The sequence below is a fragment of the Neoarius graeffei genome, chromosome 5, assembly GCF_027579695.1.
Source record: "Neoarius graeffei isolate fNeoGra1 chromosome 5, fNeoGra1.pri, whole genome shotgun sequence".
NCBI lineage: Eukaryota > Metazoa > Chordata > Actinopteri > Siluriformes > Ariidae > Neoarius > Neoarius graeffei.
Window position 1 is genome coordinate 18,795,090 of NC_083573.1, and position 23,512 is coordinate 18,818,601.

General features: G+C 39.5%; 1 protein-coding gene across 16 annotated transcripts in view; it reads right to left on the minus strand.

The window, feature by feature from the left end:
* Positions 1-23,512, minus strand: part of si:ch211-285f17.1 (sickle tail protein homolog) — a 422,785-nt gene that overhangs the window by 147,304 nt on the left and 251,969 nt on the right. For 11 of the 16 annotated variants that reach the window (XM_060921371.1, XM_060921379.1, XM_060921384.1 and 8 more), the window contains 2 exons: positions 13,934-14,020; positions 3,094-3,298 (listed from right to left, as the gene is read on the minus strand). In XM_060921371.1, coding sequence (XP_060777354.1) covers positions 3,094-3,298; positions 13,934-14,020 — 292 coding nt within the window. Of the gene's footprint in view, positions 1-1,481; positions 1,518-2,587; positions 2,670-3,093; positions 3,299-13,933; positions 14,021-23,512 lie in introns of those variants that run through there. The other 5 variants (XM_060921372.1, XM_060921378.1, XM_060921382.1 and 2 more) reach the window with 3 other exon arrangements.

The window sequence follows — 23,512 nt, forward strand, 5'->3', positions numbered from 1 at the left end:
ATTATACAGACAATTCTTAAAGCATCGAACTATAGAGGCAGAGGAAAAATATAAAAAATATAAAAATAAATTAACTAATATTATGAGGATATGTAAGAAAGACTATTATAATAAATTAGTGGAGAAAAATAAAAACAATATTAAAGGTATATGGACTGTACTAAATGGTATTGTGAGAAATGGATCCAAAACTACAAATTACCCGGAGTACTACACTGAAAATGATAAGATCATAAATAATATGGAGGATGTGGTGAATGGTTTTAACCAATTCTTTGTAAATGTGGGACCAAATTTAGCGGCAAAAATAAAGGAACCCGAGACAACACAATGTGGGGACATAGAAGATATGGGGGATAGAAATCCAAGTACAATTTTTCTAACTGCAACTGATGAGGAAGAAATTATCCAAATTGTAAGAAAATGTAAAAACAAAACCTCTGCAGACTGGAATGATATAGATATGTTAACAGTAAAGACAGTTATTGAGGGAATTGTGAAACCACTCACCCACATCTGCAATTTATCTTTTCAATCAGGTACATTTCCAGACAAAATGAAAATTGCAAAAGTGATACCATTGTTTAAAACCGGAGATAGACACCATTTCACAAACTACAGGCCTGTTTCTTTACTACCCCAATTCTCCAAAATACTCCAAAAACTTTTTTTCAGATAGACTGGACAAATTCATTGAAAAACACAATCTCCTTACAGACAGTCAATATGGATTCAGAACGGACAGATCAACATCGATGGCACTAATGGAACTAATAGAGGAAAATCACAAAATGTATAGACAATAAAAAAAATAGCAATTGGAGTATTTGTGGACCTAAAAAAAGCATTTGATACCATGGATCATAGTATATTATTAAGTAAACTAGAAAAGTGTGGTGTTAGGGGAGTGGGGTGGAGCTGGCTGTCGAGCTATCTAAGAAACAGGCAACAGTTTGTGCAGATAGTTGACCATAAATCTCATTTCATGAACATTACATGCGGGGTACCACAGGGGTCAATATTAGGTCCGAAATTATTCATATTATATATTAATGACATATGTAGAATTTCGCGAGTACTGAAATTTGTTTTGTTTGCAGATGACACTAATTTTTTGTTCCAGTGAGAATTTGCAGCGGACTTTAGAGACAATCACAACTGAAATAAATAAACTAAAACTATGGTTTGACAAAAATAAATTATCATTAAATCTAAGCAAAACAAAGATCATGTTGTTTGGGAAACACAAAATAGATTGTAATGTAGAATTGATAATAGACAATACTAAGATAGAAATGGTACAGGAAATAAAATTTTTTGGTGTGATTTTGGATCATAAAGTCTGCTGGAAACCTCATGTAGGATACGTACGAGCAAAACTGGCAAAGTGCTCGGCAATTCTGTGGAAAACAAAACATATTCTTGATTGCAAATCTTTGTATACTTTATATTACTCATTATTTTTGCCATATCTGACTTACTGTGTCGAAGTCTGGGGAAACACCTACAAAACCACTCTGTAGCCGATATGTACAATACAGAAAAGAGCAATAAGGACAATAAACAAAACAGGATACAGAGATCACACACACTCACTATTCATAAAATCACACATGTTGAAATTTATGGATCTGGTCAAATTCAGAACAGCACAAATAATGTATAAAGCGAGAAATAATCTATTGCCAAAAAATATACAAGGAATGTTTAGTGAGAGAGAGGGGGGATATAATCTAAGGGGAGACCTCAATTTAAAAAAAACAAAGGTTCGAACAAATATGAAAAACGTGCGTATCGAGCTGTGGGGTGACTTTATGGAACAGACTGGAGACAGAAATAAAACAAAGTGCAAATATAAATCTGTTTAAAAAAAAGGTACAAAAAATATTTTTAAACAAGTATATAGAAGATGAAGTATGTCAATGGAGGATGATGAGGGATAAATAGAATAGAGTTGATTGTTATATTAGAACTAACTTAGTATATGGTATATATGGTATGTATTTATTTATGGGGATAGTTTATATATTCATATTTACAGGGATAGGTATGTAGTAGATATTTATTTTTGTAATTATATATTTATATAGATATTTATGAAGTATATATATATATATTTGTAATTATATATTTATATATTTGTGAAGTGTATATATGGAATGTAGTATATATTTATTTTGTAATTAAATATTTGTATAGATATTTAGGAAGTGTGTATATATATATGGTGTGTAGTATATATTTATTTATTTTTGTAATTATAAAGATATTCATGAAGTGTATATATGGTATACATTTTTATAGGTGTATTAATGAAGTTTGGATTTCGGGGTAGTTAAAAAGGGGTGGGAAATTTAAAAAAAAGTATTGTACTTCTTCCCACTCCTTTTTCAAACAATGTACAGTGTATTGTAATGTCTTAGCTCTTTATGTATTTTATTTATTAATTTTTTTTGTCACTTTCTCGTGTTCTTTCTTTTGTATGTACAAATAGTTACATACATTTTTTTTTAAATACATGTTCGAAATAAATAAATAAATTCAAATTCAATAAGTAAAGCTTTGCTGATCTTCTTGTAGCCTTCACCTTTGTGGTGTAAAGAAATTATTTTCTTTGGGGAATTCTGAAGAGACAAGTTGAGCATCACTCTCCATCCAGCATCCAGTCACTAAAAGAGGTCATTGTTGAAGAATGGAAAAAGATTGATGTTGCAAAATGTCACCAACTTGTTCATTCCATGCCTAGAAGACTTGGTGCTGTCATTAAAAAAATCATGGAGGTCATACAAAGTACTAGATGTAGTTGTTTTTGTTGTGGGGTGTACTCATTTTTGCATCACTCTAATTTGAGTAAAACTTTAAAAAAAAAAAAAAAAAAAAAAGTGTGTAATCCAAGTCATATTATTAACCTTACTTTCACGTTATAAGTTAAACAGATGTTATATTAAACCTTGTCTTGTCAACATTTTGGAAATTGTTTGTGTTCATTGAGATATTGTTTAAAATGTTACTTTTCAAAGAAGGTGTACTCATTTATGCTGAGCACTGTATGTAAACTTCTGACTGCAACTGCATGCATGTATATGTACGTACCTAGTGAGCGGTCCTTAGTCTGGTTAGCAGAGCGCACCACAGGTAGGCTGGCCCGGGAGCGGGAACCACGGGTAAAGGCAACAGGCACTTCACACTCAGACATGACCTCTAAAGTGTCCAGAGACACCAGCGAGCCGAGGTCTGGCTGATCACGGAGCAATGGTACTAGACTTGAGCACAGCACACCTGCCCTGGCACTCTGATTCTGAAAGCAACAATGGACAAAGACACACAGAAATAATAGTTTAACATTTCTTAATGTTTTACTAGAAGCAGTGTGATGGACATCACCTTCAGCAATCCAGTTCACCACAACAAATATATCGTTCATCCCAAATTTTATACACTAATTTCATTCCAAACCACTTGGTGCGCAAATGCACAGCGCTCACCACAAATACACACAACAGAATATACAGTTGTGGTCAGAAGTTTGCATACAGTGTCATGAATGTCATGGCAATATTTGGGCTTTCAGTAATTTCTTTGAACTGTTCTTTTTCTGTGGAAGAATGACTGTACAGAGTACATTTTTAATAAAAAAAAACACTAGAATTTGGTGAACAAGTTTTAATTTTCTTTGAGTTTTCTGAAATCAATACAGGGTCAAAATTATACATGCAGCATCAAAAATTTACATACCCTCACTTAGGGTAGATTATTAATTCAGAGGTGCTGAAACTTCCAAAATGTCTCCTATCTTGCCAAGACCAAGGACTCTTAACTTCCTGTTAGTGATCATCATTGACTACAGCTGGTAGCTTCTCTGTGCCTTCATAAAAAGGGTTTGTTTACAGCACTCATTGGATTGACTAACACACAATACAGTGGGAAAGTCCAAGGAGCTCAGTGCAGATCTGAGAAAGAGGATCGCAGATGTACACAACACAGGAATGTCTCTTAGAGCAATTTCAAAACAACTGCAGAGCCCAAGGTCAGTTCAAACAATTGTAAACAAGTTACTTGGAGGTGTAGTCACTTTACTAAGCCACTTTACTTCAAGAAAACCTAATCTGTCACCGTCAGCTGAAAGGAAATTGGTTCAGATGGTCAGGAACTACCATGGCACAGCCCTGCCATGAACTGGAAGCTGATGGATCACTGTCTACAGTTCAGTGAGTTTTACATCACCATGGACCAAGAGGCTGCTATCCAAGAAATAACCCCCTGTTCCAAAATTGACACCTTCAAGCTTAATTAAGGTTTGCAATTGACCACATGGACAAAGAAAAAGCCTTCTGGGGAAAAGCTGTATGGTTATGTGAGACAACAATTGAGTTGTTTTACTACGATGTACAGAGGAACACTGTACCAGCTGGTAGTAGTGGTCGCAGCATCATTCTCTGGGGCTGTTTTACTGCCAGTGGAACTGGTTCGTTGCACAAAGTGGATGGAATAATGAAGGAGGACTACCTCAGAATTCTTCAGCATAACCTCAAACCATTGGAAACTTGAACATGACTGGGAGTCACAACAGGACAATGAACCCAAACAGGCATCAGAGCTGATTGTGGAGGATAAAGCAGGCTAACATTAAGCTTAAAACAAGTCCTGACTTCAACCCTATTGAAAATATATGGACCGTGCTTATAAATAGAGTCCATGCCAAGGGGTAAAAAAAAAATTAACTGAACTCTACCAATTCTACCCTGAAGTGTCGTGAAATATCCAACCAGAATTCTGCCAGAAGCTTGTTCATGGGAAACAAAAATGTTTGGTCAAGGTGAATCTTGTGAAGAGACATTTTACCCAAATATTAGGTGTGTTGTATGTACATTTTTTACCCTGTATGTATAATTTTGACCCTGTGTTGATTTCAGAAAACCCAAAGAAAATTAAAACTTGTGCACCAAATTCTAGTGCTTTTTTTTAAATTAAAGATGTATGCTGTACATTTTGCCACAGAAAAAGAACAGTTCAAATAAATTACTGAAAGCCTAAATATTGTCATGACATTCATATCCAAGATGACATTCATGTCACTATATGTAAACTTCGGCCCACGAGAGAGAGAGTGTGTGTGTACACAGTGGTGCTTGAAAGTTTGTGATCCCTTTAGAATTTTCTACATTTCTGCATAAATATGACCTACAACAAACACCACCAGATTTTCACACAAGTCCTACAAGTAGAAAAAGAGAGCCCAGTAAAAACAAATGAGATAAAAATATTATACTTGGTCATTTATTTATTGAGGAAAACGAGCCAATATTACATATCTGTGAGTGGCAAAAGTATGTGAACCTCTAGGATTAGCAGTTAATTTGAAGGTGAAATTAGAGTCAGGTGTTTTCAATCAATGGGATGACAATCAGGTGTGAGTGGGCACCCTGTTTAATTTAAAGAACAGGGATCTATCAAAGTCTGATCTTCGCAACCCATGTTTGTGGAAGTGTATCATGGCATGAACAAAGGAGATTTCTGAGGACCTCAGAAAAAGCGTTGTTGATGCTCATCAGGCTGGAAAAGGTTACAAAACCATCTCTAAAGAGTTTGGACTCCACTAATCCACAGTCAGATAGATTGTGTACAAATGGAGGAAATTCATTGTAATATAAAATAGGAGAATTATAAAAATAGGAGAACCCCAGGAGTGGTCGACCAACAAAGATCACTCCAAGAGCAAGGCATGTAATAGTCGGCGAGGTCACAAAGGACCCCAGAGTAAATTCTAAGCAACTGAAGGCCTCTCTCACATTGGCTAATGTTAATGTTCATGAGTCCACCATCAGGAGAACACTGAACAACAATAGTGTGCATGGCAGGGTTGCAAGGAGAAAGCCACTGCTCTCCAAAAAGAACATTGTTGCTCATCTGCAGTTTGCTAAAGATCACATGAACAAGCCAGAAAGCTATTGGAAAATGTTTTGTGGCTGGATGAGACCAAAATAGAACTTTTTGGTTTAAATGAGAAGCGTTATGTTTGGAAAAAGGAAAACGCTGCATTCCAGCATAAGAACCTTATCCCATCTGTGAAACATGGTGGCGGTAGTATCAAGGGTTGGACCTGTTTTGCTGCATCTGGGCCAGGACAGCTTGCCATCATTGATGGAACAATGAATTCTGAATTATACCAGCGAATTCTAAAGGAAACTGTCAGGACATCTGTCCATGAACTGAATCTCAAGAGAAGGTGGGTCATGCAGCAAGACAACGACCCTAAGCACACAAGTCGTTCTACCAAAGAATGGTTAAAGAAGAATAAAGTGAATGTTTTGGAATGGCCAAGTCAAAGTCCTGACCTTAAAGGGGTACCGAATATAATATATACAGTTGCTGATGTGACAAAGTAACGTATTCTTAAGTATTCTATCAAATTTATATACTAGAAAACAACAAAATATCTTGGTAATTGTAAATATAATACTTTATACGCTAAACCGCACAAGAGTCGCCATTTTTAAAAGACCGTGACGTCAGCGCTACCCACTGCACTAGTGGAACTCTCCAAAATAGAGGAGATAAGCGTGTAATCATGGTGTCGGGCGCATCAAGTGAAAGCGACAGCTCTGTCGAATCATACGAAGAGATCCCGCAAGACATACTGCAAGCAGGCTATGGCTTAGAAGGGTACCAGTTTGAACCTAGGAGAGGTACTATGTAGTGGAAGTTCATTATGTCTAACTATTAAAGCTATTTTAAGTTCGTTTCTTAAGACAAGGATTTTTTAAGATGTTACCTTGTTGACAGTTTCGGCGAGAATCTTCCGCCTTCTTCAAAACAGTCACCAGATGTCGAGTGGTGACGTGCCTTATCAGCTGATGTTACGCTACGGAGGCGTGAACGTCCCGCCCAATTTGACAGGTAGTTCACGCCTCCTGCTGTCAGGTCGCTCCCCCAGGACACATCTGGTGACTGTTTTGAAGAAGGCGGAAGATTCTCGCCGAAACTGTCAACAAGGTAACATCTTAAAAAATCCTTGCCTTAAGAAACGAACTTAAAATAGCTAGGAGAGGTACTCTCGACTCCGGTGATGAAATAAGAGAAGAAAGCTCGGATGACGGCGAGGATGAGACTGATGCTGACCATGGGCGTGGCGAGCGTGGGGCAGAGCGTCTGCGTGCAGGTGACACGGCGTGGTGCTCGTGCGGAAAATGTAACGTGGAGTTGCTCACGAGTCCAGCAGAATTTATTTGCTGCAATGAGATAGGCACCACCCATGGACTTGCGAAATCGTTGCAAGAGGCAGAAACAGGTATTTCACATGTGCTATTCCCAACCTCAATGAGCCAACACAACTGGGCACATACATACGTCATGAGTGTTACGCAGAGAAAATGAACGTGCATTCTGATTGGATAAAATTAATATCATGGCGGGCTGTTCAAACTGCGGAAATAGTTTGCTCGAGCTACTTTCAAAACACTATAACTTTCCAACCTTAGAACAAAAAACTTTTGTAAGTCTTGAATAAGGTTCGTTAATGTGTGTTTTATTGTTATATTTACTCTATATATTGCCCTCTGTTCCCCTTTAAAGTGCATATCATGGGTAAATTCAGGAGCAAGATCAATGTAATTCTCCTATTTTATATTAAACTTTGGTCAAATATCTGTCACATTTTGTGCAATTCTTTTTTACCTTGCGCAATACCAGAAAAATTCAGTTGAAATCAAGCCATTTGAGGCGAATTCGTCTGCCTCTGAAAAAACTTGGCATTTGGATTTCCCGGCAAACATTGATTTTCGTGACGTCACGTGTGGGACGCCTCCTTCTGAATCCTACGTCAGCGCTGGTTTGTTTATGAGAAAACGACCTGGTGGTTCTCTGCAAATTTCTTCCACGTTATCACGTAATTATTAAAATGATTAACAGATGCATCATAGGAGGGTGTAGCAACACCAATCATGATGGGATTAGTACTCATCGTTTTCCAAAAGACCAGACAATGAGAGAGAAATGAGAGTGCTTCGTGCGAGGCACCCGGAAGCCGAGGACCAAAGCAGAGCCGAGAAAAAGACCAAGAAAATCAGCAATTCACAAGTTGACTGTTGCCAGGGTAAGAAATAAGAGAGACTATACTCTTAATTAGGTGTTCCTGTGTTTGTGTGGTACACGGATAATGTTATTTATTTGCACACACAAAAGTAAACATGAAAGCGCTGGGCGATAATACACTTAGATTAGATAGAATTTTACTGATCCCTTTGGGAGGGTTCCCTCAGGGAAATTAAAAATGATACAGTCCACAGCCTGGTAAAAAGCAGCCAAAGTAGAGTCCAAAGTTGCATGGTTAAAGTCCCCAGAAATGATCATAAATGCCTCAGGGTGCTGTGTCTGCAGCCTTGCTGTGACAGAGTGAATCCCCTCACATGCAGCGGCTGCCCTTGGAGGGATGTAAACACAGATGTTGATGCTAGCAGCTCCAAGTCTGGGCAACATGAGACTGTCTTTACGGAGAAATGTCCCGGGTTACACCAGCAGTTGTTCACGTAAATGATGAGTCCCCCACCTTTGCCTTTCCCGCATGCTTTAATGTCTCTGTCGGCTCTCACAGCAGTGAATCCCCGCAGGTCCACGTTAGCATCCGGTACAAGGTGTGTTAGCCATGTCTCCGTAAAAATAAATAAGCTGCTCTCCCGGTAAATTCGCTGGTTGTTCAGTGTGGATAGCTCGTCGACCTTATTCAGCAACGAGTTCACATTCCCCATGATAACGGAGGGAATGGATGGTTTGTAGCACCGCCGGTTGTCCGCTAACCTAGCCTTTAGCTTAGCCCCGGCTTTGCAGCCCCTGGGTTTCTTCCTCAGGTCCGCTGGGATGGGGTGTTGTATCCCAGCTCGTCCCATTGTTTTCAGGGCCAGCAGCTCCTCTCTCGAATAAGCGAGAAAACTGGCTCCTGGTTGCGTGTTAAAGTTAAAAATATCCATGGGATATGAAGAAAAACAAATTATGTCTTCGTAAGAAGAGCAGAAAAGTAAAAAGGTGGAAAAAAGAGGTTTAAAGAGCTAAAAACTACAGAGCTACTGGAGAGGCAGCCGTCTCACACAGCGGCCAAGGTCATATTTTCTTTACATTTTACTTCACATTTATCAAAGGATATGCGTGTCAGGGCTTGAGATCTTGGGACCTGTCAAACACATTAAATGTATATACAACCCTGCTTAGCCAATTCCATGTGTGTAGCTTATGAAATCGTTCTCCTACAGTAGCTAGTACTCTTCTAAATGAATATACATAATAGTAATTAGAAAAAATATGATGTAACAATAGATAGATGAGCATTGATATATAAATCCATGGGTTTAGAAGCTCAGGCAACAATTCCATATTTCAATGCAAAATCGCTAGCTGCTAAACTTGGTCTACACAGACTGTGCACTGAATCCATGCAAGCTCTCTCAGCCTGCTGGCAGATCCGCACGTGACGTCACGAATCTGGCTCCAGACTTCCTTGGGATTTTTCCAGACGCGTTTCGTTATTTATTTATTTTTTTTCTGCTGTAGACAGATGGCCTTGTGCAAAATTACCCTTCTGGATGAGTGTATAAAGGGACATACTTTCATATATTTAAAAAACAAAACAAAACACGAAATTGGTCCAGGATATGCACTTTAATCCAATCGAAATGTTGTGGAAGGACCTGAAGTGAGAAGTTCATGTGAGGAAACCCACCAACATCCCAGAGTTGAAGCTGTTCTGTACGGAGGAATGGGCTAAAATTCCTCCAAGCCGGTGTGCAGGACTGATCAACAGTTACCAGAAATGTTTAGTTGCAGTTATTGCTGCACAAGGGGATCACACCAAATACTGAAAGCAAAGGGTTCACATACTTTTGCCACTCACAGATTTGTAATATTGGATCATTTTCCTCAATAAACAAATGACCAAGTATAATATAGTATAATACTTGGTCACTTGTGTGAAAATCTGATGTTGTTTTAGGTCATATTTATGCAGAAATGTAGAAAATTCTAAAGGGTTCACAAACTTTCAAGCACCACTGTAATATATATGAGACCATTTACATCAGTCATCAACAGAGGCAAAACACAACCATTCCTCAGGTGGCGTTTACATTAGACCGTATCAGCGGATCATCAGATTAACGTTTTTAAAACGATTAGCGTGCACACAGCAATGCCAATACACGATTCGCGTGCACACAGCAACGCCAATACACGGATACGCTCGGCTCCGCAGGTATCCTGCGCTCCAAATCACTCCGCCCTGAACAGCGAGTGCCCTCTGGAGGGTGCGCACTCTGGCCCTGCGCAGCTCACAGAGCGCGCGAGTGAAGTGCACGAGCAGTGATTCGGGACTGAGCCGCTGTGTGTGTGATCCTAGTGCATATCGGGCATGCGCGTCACTTACCACTTGCAAGTGGAAGGATGGCAAGCCTAAAGACAATCATAACTACACAATGGGCAGTATTTGCATCAGTATTTGCAGTATTTTCATACTTTTATACTCTTTAATGAAAGGTGATACAAGGTGGAAGTCCGTGCCGTTTTTCAGCAGTCGCGTCACATGACCAACGCCAGGGAATCAGGAAGGTGGATGTCACAGTGACGTTGTCCAATGACGATGCTAGCTAGAGCTCAGCACAGTGTATCCGCGTATTCTCAATGTTTACACAGCACCGGACCAGACATGATCTGGATTGAATACGTGGACCCTGGCAGATTCCCGTTTCCCGGTGTTTCCAGGTGTTTTAATGTAAACGGACAGTGCATCCGCGAAGAAAACGAGACCGATACGGTCTAATGTAAACTTGGCCTCAGTTATCAGTCAGTGCAACATCCAAACAGAGCAAAAGGCAAAAGTTCTGAGCACACAACCAACAACAGTTGTCATTATTTCAACTAACCAATCAATTCATCTTTTATTATATTTCAGCATTTACAAGATTAATCGCATGGCCTGTAAACGCCGTACAAAATCTTAATTTGTATTCAGTCAGTTCAGTTCAACATGCCTTATGCCTAAAGAGAGCTGTAGGCAGTTTCCTTGACAGCCAATTTCCTAGCATTCTCCATCCCACTTCTCCAACTTCTGATGTTGTCCACCCATTCTGATCATCTCCTGCCTCTCTGTCCATTCGCACAGATCTCTCCCTCAACGTTTGAATAACTGTCGTATCCATCATGAGAAACTAGAGGCTAAATTGTTGAAGGGTCGCCACTCCGTTATTGACCTGCAATACTCAACTTACTTGCACGATAAAATGCTAGCCATTGTTCCTGACAGAAACTTCCACCTGCCACAAGTTCTCTATCCACCAGTGACCTGCTACAGAATTCCTGTGCTGAATAGAGATACAGCTGCGTTGCAGTCCCACAGCCGCCTATTAATCCATTGGTGGAATCCCTAACCCTATTACCCAGGGAACAGCTTGGTTTTATGGCACTGACCAAATCGCCAGTCATGGAGTGAAAACAAGCGGCCTTTTGTGCGCTTTTTTTATAGACTTTAGCTGGGACTTACTAAACCCACGCACAGCCTCTTTACTCCACCTGGATGCAGTTTAACATCCTTAAGGGTGACAGCAGTTGGAAGCAGTTGGGGGCTAACCCAAGGCACCTAACCCAACTGCTAACCCAAGGCACCTAAGTGCCTTGCTCAAGGGCACTTCAGCCCAAGGCCACCCCCATGTTAACCTTATATGGAGCCAGGATGCTTAATTTGTAATAATGCTGATTAAAGCTGACATCTAGAAAAAGAAGACGCAGCCTTTGCAGGCTTGTAGTACTTGAGTCCAGGACTCGGATTCAAGTCCTACTCGTGCCCTAATTTTAAGGACTTGTGACTAGACTTGGACTCCTGCATTAACTGCATTCAGACTTGTAAACTGGAGATGAGGACTCAGGTTTCTTTATTTTTTGTAACATGCTATAATAATTTGGCATAAGATATTTATATCTACATTAATTTTTATACTCATTTTATGCAAGACAATGCACATTCACCTGTTTATACGTCATGTTGAGAAACAAACTAACGTTAATGCTACCAAAATGCCTGGAGAGAAGCCCCTAGGATTGTCCACTTTGCTTATGCAGACTTCTCATGTAGTGGGAAAAAATGCACTGCTGTGTGTTCCATATGTAGAAGAACCATCAGGGAGATAACGGGGACAACCTCAAACTTCAATAGTCATTTGGCAAGACTCCACCCAGAGAAGGAAGTGACACGCTATGTTCATTGCTCTGTTAATAGTGGGGCTTGCTTGCTGAGCGATGAACTAGCTAGTGTTAACTCTTGCTCATGTTATTTGCCCTGTTGATAGCAGGGCTTGCTGCACAATGAACAGGCTTTTTATCTGTAGCCTATTAACTAAAATAGGGCAGTGAAGCAGTAACGTTAGTCCAACACAGTAGCGCAGAGTGTTTCACCTAAAGGCAGCAACAGCCACCGTCAAATGGTACGGTTGAAGTCTTGTTCTCGGACTCGACTCAAAATTTTCTGTCATGACGTGGACTTGAACACTAGGGACTCGAGACTGAACTTGGACTCTAGGTTTAGTGACTACAACACTGAGCCTTTGTCACATGCACACTCAAGCACAGTGAAATTCGTCCTCTGCATTTAACCCATCTGAAGCAGTGAACACATGCATGCATGCACACACAAGTGAGCAATGAGCACACACACATACCCAGAGCAGTAGGCAGCTATGCTATTACACTCAGGAAGCAGTTGGGGGTTAAGTGCCTTGCTCAAGGGCACCCCCATGTTAACCTACACACACATCTTTGAATCTAGGCTTTAGCCCAATAATCAGTTTATTCTACACTTATCTTATATGAACATGATTGTTTTACTGAGAAATACACCGAGCTACATCTGGGACATGCAGATTCAAAACCGTGACATAAATCTCTATATGTCACCTTTGAGGAAATTGATTAATTGTTTTGATAAATGTGGGCACTTTGTGTTTATGAATATGTCTATATAAGAAAAAGAACATTTAGCATATGCTCTTATCCAGAGTGACGTGCAATGAGTAATGAGTGCATGTTGGCTTGAAGATATGAAATTTATCTTCTTGTGTTGAAAAGCTTGTATTTTTCATATGAAATACATCGCGGATCTGAGTGACATTTTTCCTAATCTTTCACTCTGATGACGTCACTCCCAGTGTTTTCCTGCTGACTAGACATGCGTTGTCAAAACCGGTTCAAAATTTAAATTCTTTTGAGTCACTTGTTTTTTTTTTTTGGAGGAATGTGTCCATATAATATAAAGAACATTGCACGATGGTGCAAAGATATGAAGTTTATCTTCTCATGTTGAAAATATGTTCATCACTCGAAGATAAACTTCATATCTTCGCACAACCGTGTAATAGCCTCTATGTATATTATTCATTTGATATCTTTCATTTTAATACAAATGATGCATGTGCAAGAGAACCAATCAGAGGAAAAAGGAGATTGCTTCTACAACCATAAAAACTTCCAAATAAATATTTACAATTAAAGCAACTAGAAAGTAACCAGTAACCTGATGTTAGTTGTTTTCATCAGATTAAAAACATACATTGTAGAAAATGAAATGACATGGTATCCATCAGTGCATCGCTACTATTCACCTGATGGTACTTGAAGTAGTGGGGCAATCATCTCACTACTAGAACATGAGGCTAAAGTAAAAGAAATCTGATTACTGAGTCATATAGATTTCATTAAAATTGCGTATTTAATCAATCAATGCTGTTTTTGGTGATTAACTCAGATTTTCGGATGCTGAACCAGGCAATCCACACACTCGTGGCACACAAAGCATTGGTTTCTTTTACATCATGGGTTGAGATGGATACACACACCCACACATGTCCACATACACAAAGGTTAATTGGGGTGCATGTGAGTCACTGCCCGGGCAATTACTGACTCTGGGTTGATGGAGTGATTCAGTTTTTAGCAGATATCGCTGAATGTTAAGTTCACACTGCAGCGAAGACAACATCCCCTGCAAACACTACAGAGAGAGAGAGAGAGAGAGAGAGAGAGAGAGAGAGATATTAAATGGTTTATTTAAAAAAAAAAAAGAGAGACAGAATGAACAAACCATTTAATGTTTAAATGAGTACCAGTGTGATGACTAACATAACTGGAAGGATCCAAGCAAATTATTAAACCAGCTCACCCAATCAGCAGTGTTCAATGTATCTGTTAAAAAAAGTTTCCTAATTTCACCAGTTGTTAATATTAGTATATTCATAGATCACATACCCAGCCACCTCTGCCATCTCTCTCTCATACATTTAACAAAGATGTTTCTCAGTCATGGGGAAGTGCACTCACTGGAACTGCATCAAGTACTAATCGAGGCAGTGCTGTACAAATGACCGAGTTGCCAGAGAGCTAGTTTAATAACCGCCAAGATCTTGATTTTAGAAAATATCTAATAATTTTCCACAAATGATACTTACAAGGCAAAGTGTAAGGAAAAGTCTAAGTGTTTCTATGGGAAATATATATTGCAAAGACTGTGAGAGGGAAAGGGGGCTTCTGGAGCGAGTACTCCAGAAATGTGTGTGTACCACAGTGAGCTCGTTTCCCATGCAAAGGTTGAAAAAAAAAAAGAAGAAAATATCTCTACGTTTCCAACGCCAAAATTTCTGACTAGTCTCAGATCTTTAGTGAGGGAACTGGGTAAGAACTTTTTCTGAAACCTAGGTAGTAATAATAATAATAATAATAATATCTCGTCGGCAAACACCTGCTATATACAGCCCAGTTGTAAAAACGTATAAAACTGCTCAAAATAAAATGCTAGACGACTCTCACCTGACAATTACAGGGTTACTCTTAAAAATTCACTAGATAGTAACTTAGCGCAAGTCAAATGTTATAATCTTGACTTATCTATTTTAGGCCATGTTGCTAGGTCCCTAAAATTTATAGTCATGAAGTGTTGGCGGTCTCAATTTCACTCTTATGCGTTATTAAAAAATTCAAGATAATGCATCATTAACCAGCATCTCTTGTTATAAAATTGATGAAACTTAATAACCCCCCCCACCTTAAAGAGGGGCAGCATGGTGGTATAGTGGTTAGCACTGTCGCCTCATAGGAAGAAGGTTCTGGGTTTGAGCCCAGTGGCCAATGGGGGTCTTTCTGTGTGGAGTTTGCATGTTCATGTCTGCATGGGTTTCCTCCGGGTGCTCCAGTTTCCCCCACAGTCCAAAGACATGCAGGTTAGGTTAACTGGTGGGTCTAAATTGACCGTAGGTGTGAATGTGAGTGTGAATGGTTGTTTGTCTCTATGTGTCAGCCCTGCGATGATCTGGCAGTTTGTCCAAGGCATACCCCACCTCTCGCCCATAGTCAGCTGGGATAGGCTCCAGCTTGCCCGCGACCCTGTACAGGATAAGCGGTTACAGATAACGGATGGATGGGACAGCCTAAAGACCAATTACATTACTGTGGATGGCATCACTTACACCCCATAAAGATGGCTTAAAGGAGATACGCAGAACCTTTATTTTTAAGTACATTTCTGAGTGGATAGTATCTCCATCCTTGACTCTTGTATGCTGCATAAATGGGAATAAAAAATATATATATTTTTTTGAGAGTTAAAATCGACCGCAAAGTTGGCATTCGAGCTGCCCCGTTGAGCCAGCCAGCCCTGAGTGCATGACATCACAGCAGGAATCGGTTTTAAGGCCTAGGCCTTTGACAGCTATAGACCAAAGTCATAAAAATAAAAATTTATGGTGAAAGTAAGAAATACCGTTACTGACTTGTTCAACTAAGACTGATTTGACTTCACTGATTGTGGGTTGAGTCTCATTAAAACAGGATAGGTGTTATAACTTATGCGACACACATGTACATGCATGCATTTTCACTGATAAAACGTAAAAGGCTAATTAAATAAATTAGATGAACTGAGACAATCACATTCTGAAGCAAATTAAATAATCTTATACCGGTAGCTTAAAAACACAATACAAGTTACATGTATTAAGCTGAATGCAGGTAAACAAGTGTTGTTTTTGTTGTTTTGTATCCAAATGAGAGTCACGTTAGAGGTCTGCGCGGGTCGGATTTTTCAGTCCCGCTCCCGCCCGCACCCGCATTGTGCAGTCCCGCTCCCGCCCGCAAAGAATTATGATTTTCAGTCCCGCTCCCGCCCGCAAATCCCGCATGATGCAGACGTTCGCGTTATTTCTCAGGAAAGTTCTTGTCTTGACACAGCGTGATGGTGCCCCGCCCCCTACTTTGAGTGGATTTGAGCATAAATATCTACAGCTCACGTTCGTTATTATTTACCTTGTTTCTGAATTCGGAATGTTGAAATGGCAACATGTAGACCTAATAATAATAATTTAAGTAGGCTAATCATTTAAGTATGCGCTCTCCCGTGGTGCGTCTCCTATGAATAATTAGTGTGAAAGGAGAGATGGATCGCACTCTTGAACTTATTCTTTTAGTTACATTTCTTTTCAGTTGTTTTTAGCAGCAGAAAGAGACAAACGTTTCGGCTGTTGCCTTCGTCAGTGTCTATAATAATAATAATAATAATAATAAACAATAAAAAAAGACAGGCGAGCAGGTAATTCCAAGTGGAAATTTGGTATATTTATTGTTCAGCCATACAAAACATTAGGCTAACCCAGTTTACATTTGTAAAGCATTTCTAACTAAAATGTCCGATTTCAGGACTCTTGACTTTTTAACGGTAAATGTACCTTTTTAAAGCAGCACTTACTTTTGAAGCACTGTGAGCTTCAGTAAAGGAGCTCTGCTCTTCTGCCATGATCGGAGATCTCAAACACGGAAGAGGAAAGGAATCGGAAACGTACGAGGGATATTTATCCTCTCCTGGATCAGAATCAGAATTCTGATGACCAGCTCATCTAAGGTGTCATTGAAGCATCATGTTAGTGTGGGTCACTGGAGGCTGGGTGTGAACGACGAGTCATTAGAGTGATCAAAGGATTGCCCGTTAGGGTGATCAATGGCAAATTTAAGATGCCATTCCTCACTCAATCTGGCAATCTGACTCTCTCTGCAAATTTAGGCATCTTAAAATGTTTTTATTAATGCCAAATAAAATATCCAGCACAAATTATATATGATAGACATAAATTAATAATTTATAAATTTTATTTCAAACACGTTTTTAGTTAGCGGGACTGCAGTTTATCACCGCTCCCGTCCGCGCCCGCATATGTGCACTCCCGCTCCCACCCGCGCCCGCAATGAGCTTTCAAAATTTGTCCCGCGCCGCACTGCTTTGCGGCGGGTCCCGCGAGTCCCCCGCGGGAGTGCAGGGCTCCAAGTCACGTCTCACCAGTCTGTGTTCTCGCTTCATGAAGGCCGATTTTGTGGCAGATTATTTTGAAACAATCTGACTTTCAGTTGCTTGTTCAGTTCGCCGTTTATTTGCTTCTTCCATATAAGGGCGAGATATTGCTGCTGAGGCAAGTATATCCAGAGGAGAAATCAGACGGCTGGTCCACTCATTCGCCATTTTCTCCATGCTGAGTACTCCGCCATTACTGCTCAGCTCAGGCAATTACTAAAACCAGGGACGGGACATCACTGGTTTAAGCAACAACCGCGGGGAGGTCACTGCCCAAGCGATAATACGTCATGTCCCATCCCGTCCCGTCCCAGGTTTTACCAACAACCCTCGGCTCATGCTCCGGGAAAACTGGTGCAACTGAACTTACTTTCCTTTTTTAAAAAAAAAAAAAAACTTTCCTTTTCTTGTAGTTTTCTTTTCCTTCAATTGTTGGTACTGCACTCTTTCAATACAGGCTTATAACCAACGATCCTCAACAGATCAGAGGTCTCGTATGAGTCTTCAGTAAAATGTGCAGAGCAGAGACCACTTCGTAGGCGCCCAATGTGCCCATGAACTTCTCGCAAAATGCATCCAAATCTTTGCAGTTTGAACATTCTTGGGCCATGAATGCAATGTAAATCCACCTTCTGTCATGTTGCTGCACCCACCAGCAACACATCTACATGGCATGGCGATAAATTAGCTCAAAATGGAGGATCGGAGTTGCAGCCAGCTCTGTGTTTTAGTATAGTGGAAATGGCGATGAGACTGATAGCCTTCCTGTGGTGACATCACAGACGTCAAGGTCATTCACTCAGACCGCTACCTATATGAATCACTTTGATTGTAAAAATTACTATATTAGATTTATTGCTAATGCTTAAAACTATTCCTGTGCCATTCTTGAGGTATCAAGGCATTTATAAACAAAAAGTGATGCCATGCTTCTGTGTATATGCTTTAAGGACTGCAACTGCTGCAAACAATTTTGCATCATCTTCAACAAAATAGACTTCAAGCGAAAACTTGAATGAATTCAGAAATAACTAATGCTCATATTCAGAAGTTGCTCAAAAGTTTCTGGCTACACAAATGCACATTTTGGCTATCGTCATTACGTCGCATCTGGAATTTCCAGTTGGGGGATGATTTCCCTCCAAGATTCTCTGCCCAACATTACATCTACTACATCCTGAATCTTTCCCATCTTCATCCAATCCTTAATATTATCCAGCCCTGTGACTCTTTGCCTTCTCCTACCTTCCATATAGTAAATCCGCCAAGATGGTATTTCCTGTGCTGTGTCCAGTATATGCAACTTTCAACTTCATGATTTTCTCTAATAGTTTCTGTAGTCTATCAGTTGTGGACAAAACCTCTGACTCTATAGGACACAGTTAACCCTGCGAACCTGACTTATGAAATGCATCCAAATTCACCTTCCCCATCTCGGTTTTGCTCATGAAGTCTTCATCACAGCGAGGTGGCTCACATACCACATGAAAGAGCACAACTTGATCGTCTGTCCGGCAAAGTGTTGGCGAGAAAAACTATTGTGAATTTACATAAAATTTAATCCTAGTTACAACTGGTATACAGCTCTGCGTCCATCTACACACCCATTCCGGTCTCACTGTATTAGGGAAACCCTTCTGGAAAAGGTTACGCAGTGGTGAAAGGGTTAAATGATGGAATGATCTGGATAGCCTAGACCAATGTTTCTTAACCAGTGGGCCGCGAAGCGCCATCTAGTAGGCCGCAATTCCCCCCCCTCCAAGTTGAACCTAATTTTTAGTAGGGTACAATTGCTAGGTTGCATGTTACGTCACATTCGCCTCATTAGATATGCAACAAGTGGTGGTAAGCTAAGCTCATTGTTCACAAAGTGTTACTATCGTTGCTAGTGATTAAAATGCCCTACACTTGCTTTGTTGTGGGCTGTTCAAATCAAATCATGAAATTGAAAAAAAGTTTCTTCCAGGTTCCCCGTGAAGTGATAAAAGGTGAAAGAGCAAAGGATTTTACCAAAAGACGACAAGAAAGGTGGCTCTTAAACCTTTTGTTGCAATAGAAGGGAGCCAAGTCAAAGAACGCTCGAGTTTGCAGTGATCACTTTGTGAAAAGTTTGTAAATTACTCTGATTTTTGTTTGGATTCACAAAATCACTTTTCTTTTCATTTTCTGTTATTTCATGATGTTTTGAAGTTCAGGAAATGCTTAAGTCCTCAGATGTGTTTTTGTTTACTGTTTGATCACGTTCACCATATAGTAAACTAATGCGCATATAATAAACATAATAACCAGGTCTTTAAAGCAGTTTCTGTGGATCTTTGTGAATGATTTACCTGGAAGAAAAGAGCAGTGAGGATTGAGAATCGAGCAGCTGTGGTTTGTTTACATCGGATACTAAAACTTGTAGCGTTCTAGCAAACATCTCAAAAGACATGTACAAAAAGCCCCAAAATGCCTCCTTACCCGGGTATAAATGATAGAGGATTTATCTTGTAGTGTCCTGATCCCCAGATCTTTAACCCAGCCACATATAAAAAGTTGTACTCCTCCATGCTCTTCCAGGTTTTCGTCTGTGTAGAACGATGTCTGCAGCACCAGGTAGTGTGAGATGTTGGGGAACTCAACAGATGGACAAGTTTCCAACTCATAGGAAAAAAAATCCTTCTTTGTTTGCTATCCCACTGAGTGATTTCTATATCCATTTCTTTTGAGTGTACTTCTTGGTTTTAATAACTTGCTTGCTTGACCAGACTCCACTTTTGGATCATTAATCCCTTCTGACTGAGAATGCCCTGCATGCATGGTTTGGCTTCTGGCACATCCATACAGTTTTAAATACAACACCTACAATGAAAAACAGTGCTATATAAATAAAATTGAATTCACTATGGATCAATGGTATGAACATCGATTAATATCAAGATGGGTTCATTTGATCTCGTCAGAAGTTGACTTGGGGGGACAGCCTGAATAACATCTCCATTTATTGTGAAACTGGACAGACAGAGGGGAAACATTTATTTACAACGCATTTCAATGTGCATTTTGATATATGTACAGGATTCTAGAATCAAAACAGAAACATGGTTTAAACATAGATTTCTTCAGTGGTGTGTGACAGACAGAGCTGGGATGTGCGGGAGTGTATAGTAAACCGTTTATCGACAAAAACAACTACCAGATGAATGGCTGTTGTTTCTCCATATGCATTGTTACTACTGTTTCTGTACTGTTTTAATGTTCATTGTGTCTTACCACCATTCGCCATAAAGTAACTCCATGTTAACGAACTTTGTTGTTTTCAAATGGCATGGAAAGACCTACCGGTATTTTTCAACCGGTTTGTGTACAAATCAAAATATTCCATCCTTAAGCTTTGTCATGTTCACCTCTCATCTGCCATCAAGAAATGCAAACATTCACAGTGGCTGTTAAAATATTTTCATTTACTGGTTAAAACTTTGTAAAAACAAACAAACAAACAAACAAACAAACAAACAAACAAACAAAACCCTCTGTATCCAGTTTCATTCCCGTCATTCGATTCCTCCACTATTTCCTGGTTCCAGTGGGAAACCGGTGGGCTGTACCACTACAGGGAAATAGGAGTGTTTTTTTTTTTTTGTGGCATGGTCAATTTTGACAGGTGTGTTTTTAACATCAATGGTAAATATGGGTATTTTATCTGCGCAAAGGGGTCTGGGTGAATAGGAAGTGTGTTGTATGTTTGTTGAGTCATTATTTTATAATTGAGGTTTTAAATAGTTAATTGATTTATTTTTGGATTTGGTTTGTCTGGTGGGTGGAGCTACAGCAAGCCTCTCACAAGAGTATGTGGAGATGCTGACTTTCTTCCATTTCAGTACAGAACTATGATTAGAGCCTAATTTAGTTGTAACAGAGTTTAGACAGCAACAAGCACAAAACGCACATTTCTACCCTCACTGTTGAACATTAGATGGTGGTTTCATTTACTTAAGAGAAAACTGATGTAGTTTTGTTATTTTATTGCTGATCCTTTGCCTATCCTTGGTTGTAAATTGACCGGAAAAATGGACAGAAATTTTTATTTATCTTTTGTATCAGCAGGAGAGTTCATTAAAAGGTTGAATTTTTGAATGAAGTATTCACCTTTATTGTCTTCACTGTTAGTTAGCACATGCATAAAATGCCATCAAGCTAAATTTAAAAGCTGATGGCTAAATAAGAGTTATTTGGTAAGGGGCGATACATAATCAGAATAATCGATTATTCGTTTCAATAATTGATAGATTATTCAGCTATCAAATAGTTGTTTGTTGCAGCCCTCATACCTTTACTGATTTCTTCACCCATTTTCACTCCCCTGCTTCTCAGTTGAATAACTTGCAAGGTCCTTATCACTTTGCAACGTACCACATAACAAAAACAGCAGAATGACAGTTATTTCCAGAGGTTCCTTTAGTTTATCCAAATACCGTTGCTTTGCATTGCAATTCAGTTTCTCCTAATAGAGTTCCTTTTGCTTTCTCCAAAAATCTAACACATCCAAAACATGTTTCTGTGAGTAGAAACTCTTTCTTTTCGCTTTGTATAGTCTGTAAAAAAAAACCATCTCTGAATCTAAAATGTACAAATATTAAACAGCTCTCTTCCATTCTTCTATTGCACAAAAATGTAACTTTATGGTTGGAAGATGGTTCTAAACTTAAAAGGTGCTGACTGCAAAGTCATCTGAAATTTTCAAGGGTTTTTTTTTTGTGTGCATGCCATTTTTCTGTCTTGCAATAACAATATCATGCAGAGGAGTTGTGATCATTTTGATGGCTTTTCTCCATTTTGGGACTGTTTTCCTCCCTCTTGAGGTAAACAGTATGGCCCTACATAAACAACCGACCACAAGGCGCTTTAACTAATTAGCACAACATCAAGATGCCGACGCACGGAAAACATCGTGATACTGCTTCGACCTCTGAGAGTTCTGAGTTGCAGGTATGTAATTCATGGTTGACATTCGTGAAAAGACGAATATATCTTTTCTTTGTTACTGCTTTTGTGTTATCATTTCTTTCTCTGTAAGATCAAAACATTAGGCGTATAACTCCATACTTGCTACCATGGAGTCGAGCCCATGCATTCTAAGGCTAAGATAGCTAAGCACTAGCTAGAATGATTTAGTTATCTGTCCAGAAAAATGACGTCATCTAACCTTGCTCTATCTTGCAGTTGCACTCACTAGGCAGGCTTTCCTTTTCCGCTGGCTTTTAACTGATGGGAGAGCAGAGTCTCCCATGTTTTCCTACGCCGACATGTTTTGGTTAAAAGTAGGTCAAACATGCCCCACGGTGGTCACGTGATATCGTTGCTCGCTTGCTTCAGCAATCTCTGGAATCGTAAAATGCATTTTATCTTGGCAAAACATTTACACATAGGATACACAGTGTGTGCAGCAGCACATCTTGAAACTCCAACAGAATTCAACTTTGCAGTCAGCACCTCTAACTGAGGATTTACGATGACGAGGCGGAGAAATTCTTGGACCCTGGGAGCTATCGAGAGGGTTGCTCAGGCACTTAACTGTTTGAAAATGTGGTCTCCAGAACAATATAATTGAATATCCCTGCAATAGAGTGATAGCTGAAATTCATATGTGTATCTACTTGTAATCTACAGTTCCTATTATCCATTCATATAAAGCATACAGTGGTGCTTGAAAGTTTGTGAACCCTTTAGAATTTTCTATATTTCTGCATAAATATGACCTAAAACATCATCAGATTTTCACACAAGGCCTAAAAGTAGATAAAGAGAACCCAGTTAAACAAATGAGACAAAAATATTATACTTGGTCATTTATTTATTGAGGAAAATTATCCAATATTACATATCTGTGAGTGGCAAAAGTATGTGAACCTTTGCATTCAGTATCTGGTGTGACCCCCTTGTACAGCAATAATTGCAACTACACATTTCTGGCAACTGTTGATCAGTCCTGCACACCGGCTTGGAGGAATTTTAGCCCATTCCCCCGTACAGAACAGCTTCAACTCTGGGATGTTGGTGGGTTTCCTCACATGAACTGCTCACTTCAGGTCCTTCCACAACATTTCCAGTGGATTAAGGTCAGGACTTTGACTTGGCCATTCCAAAACATTACCTTTATTCTTCTTTAACCAT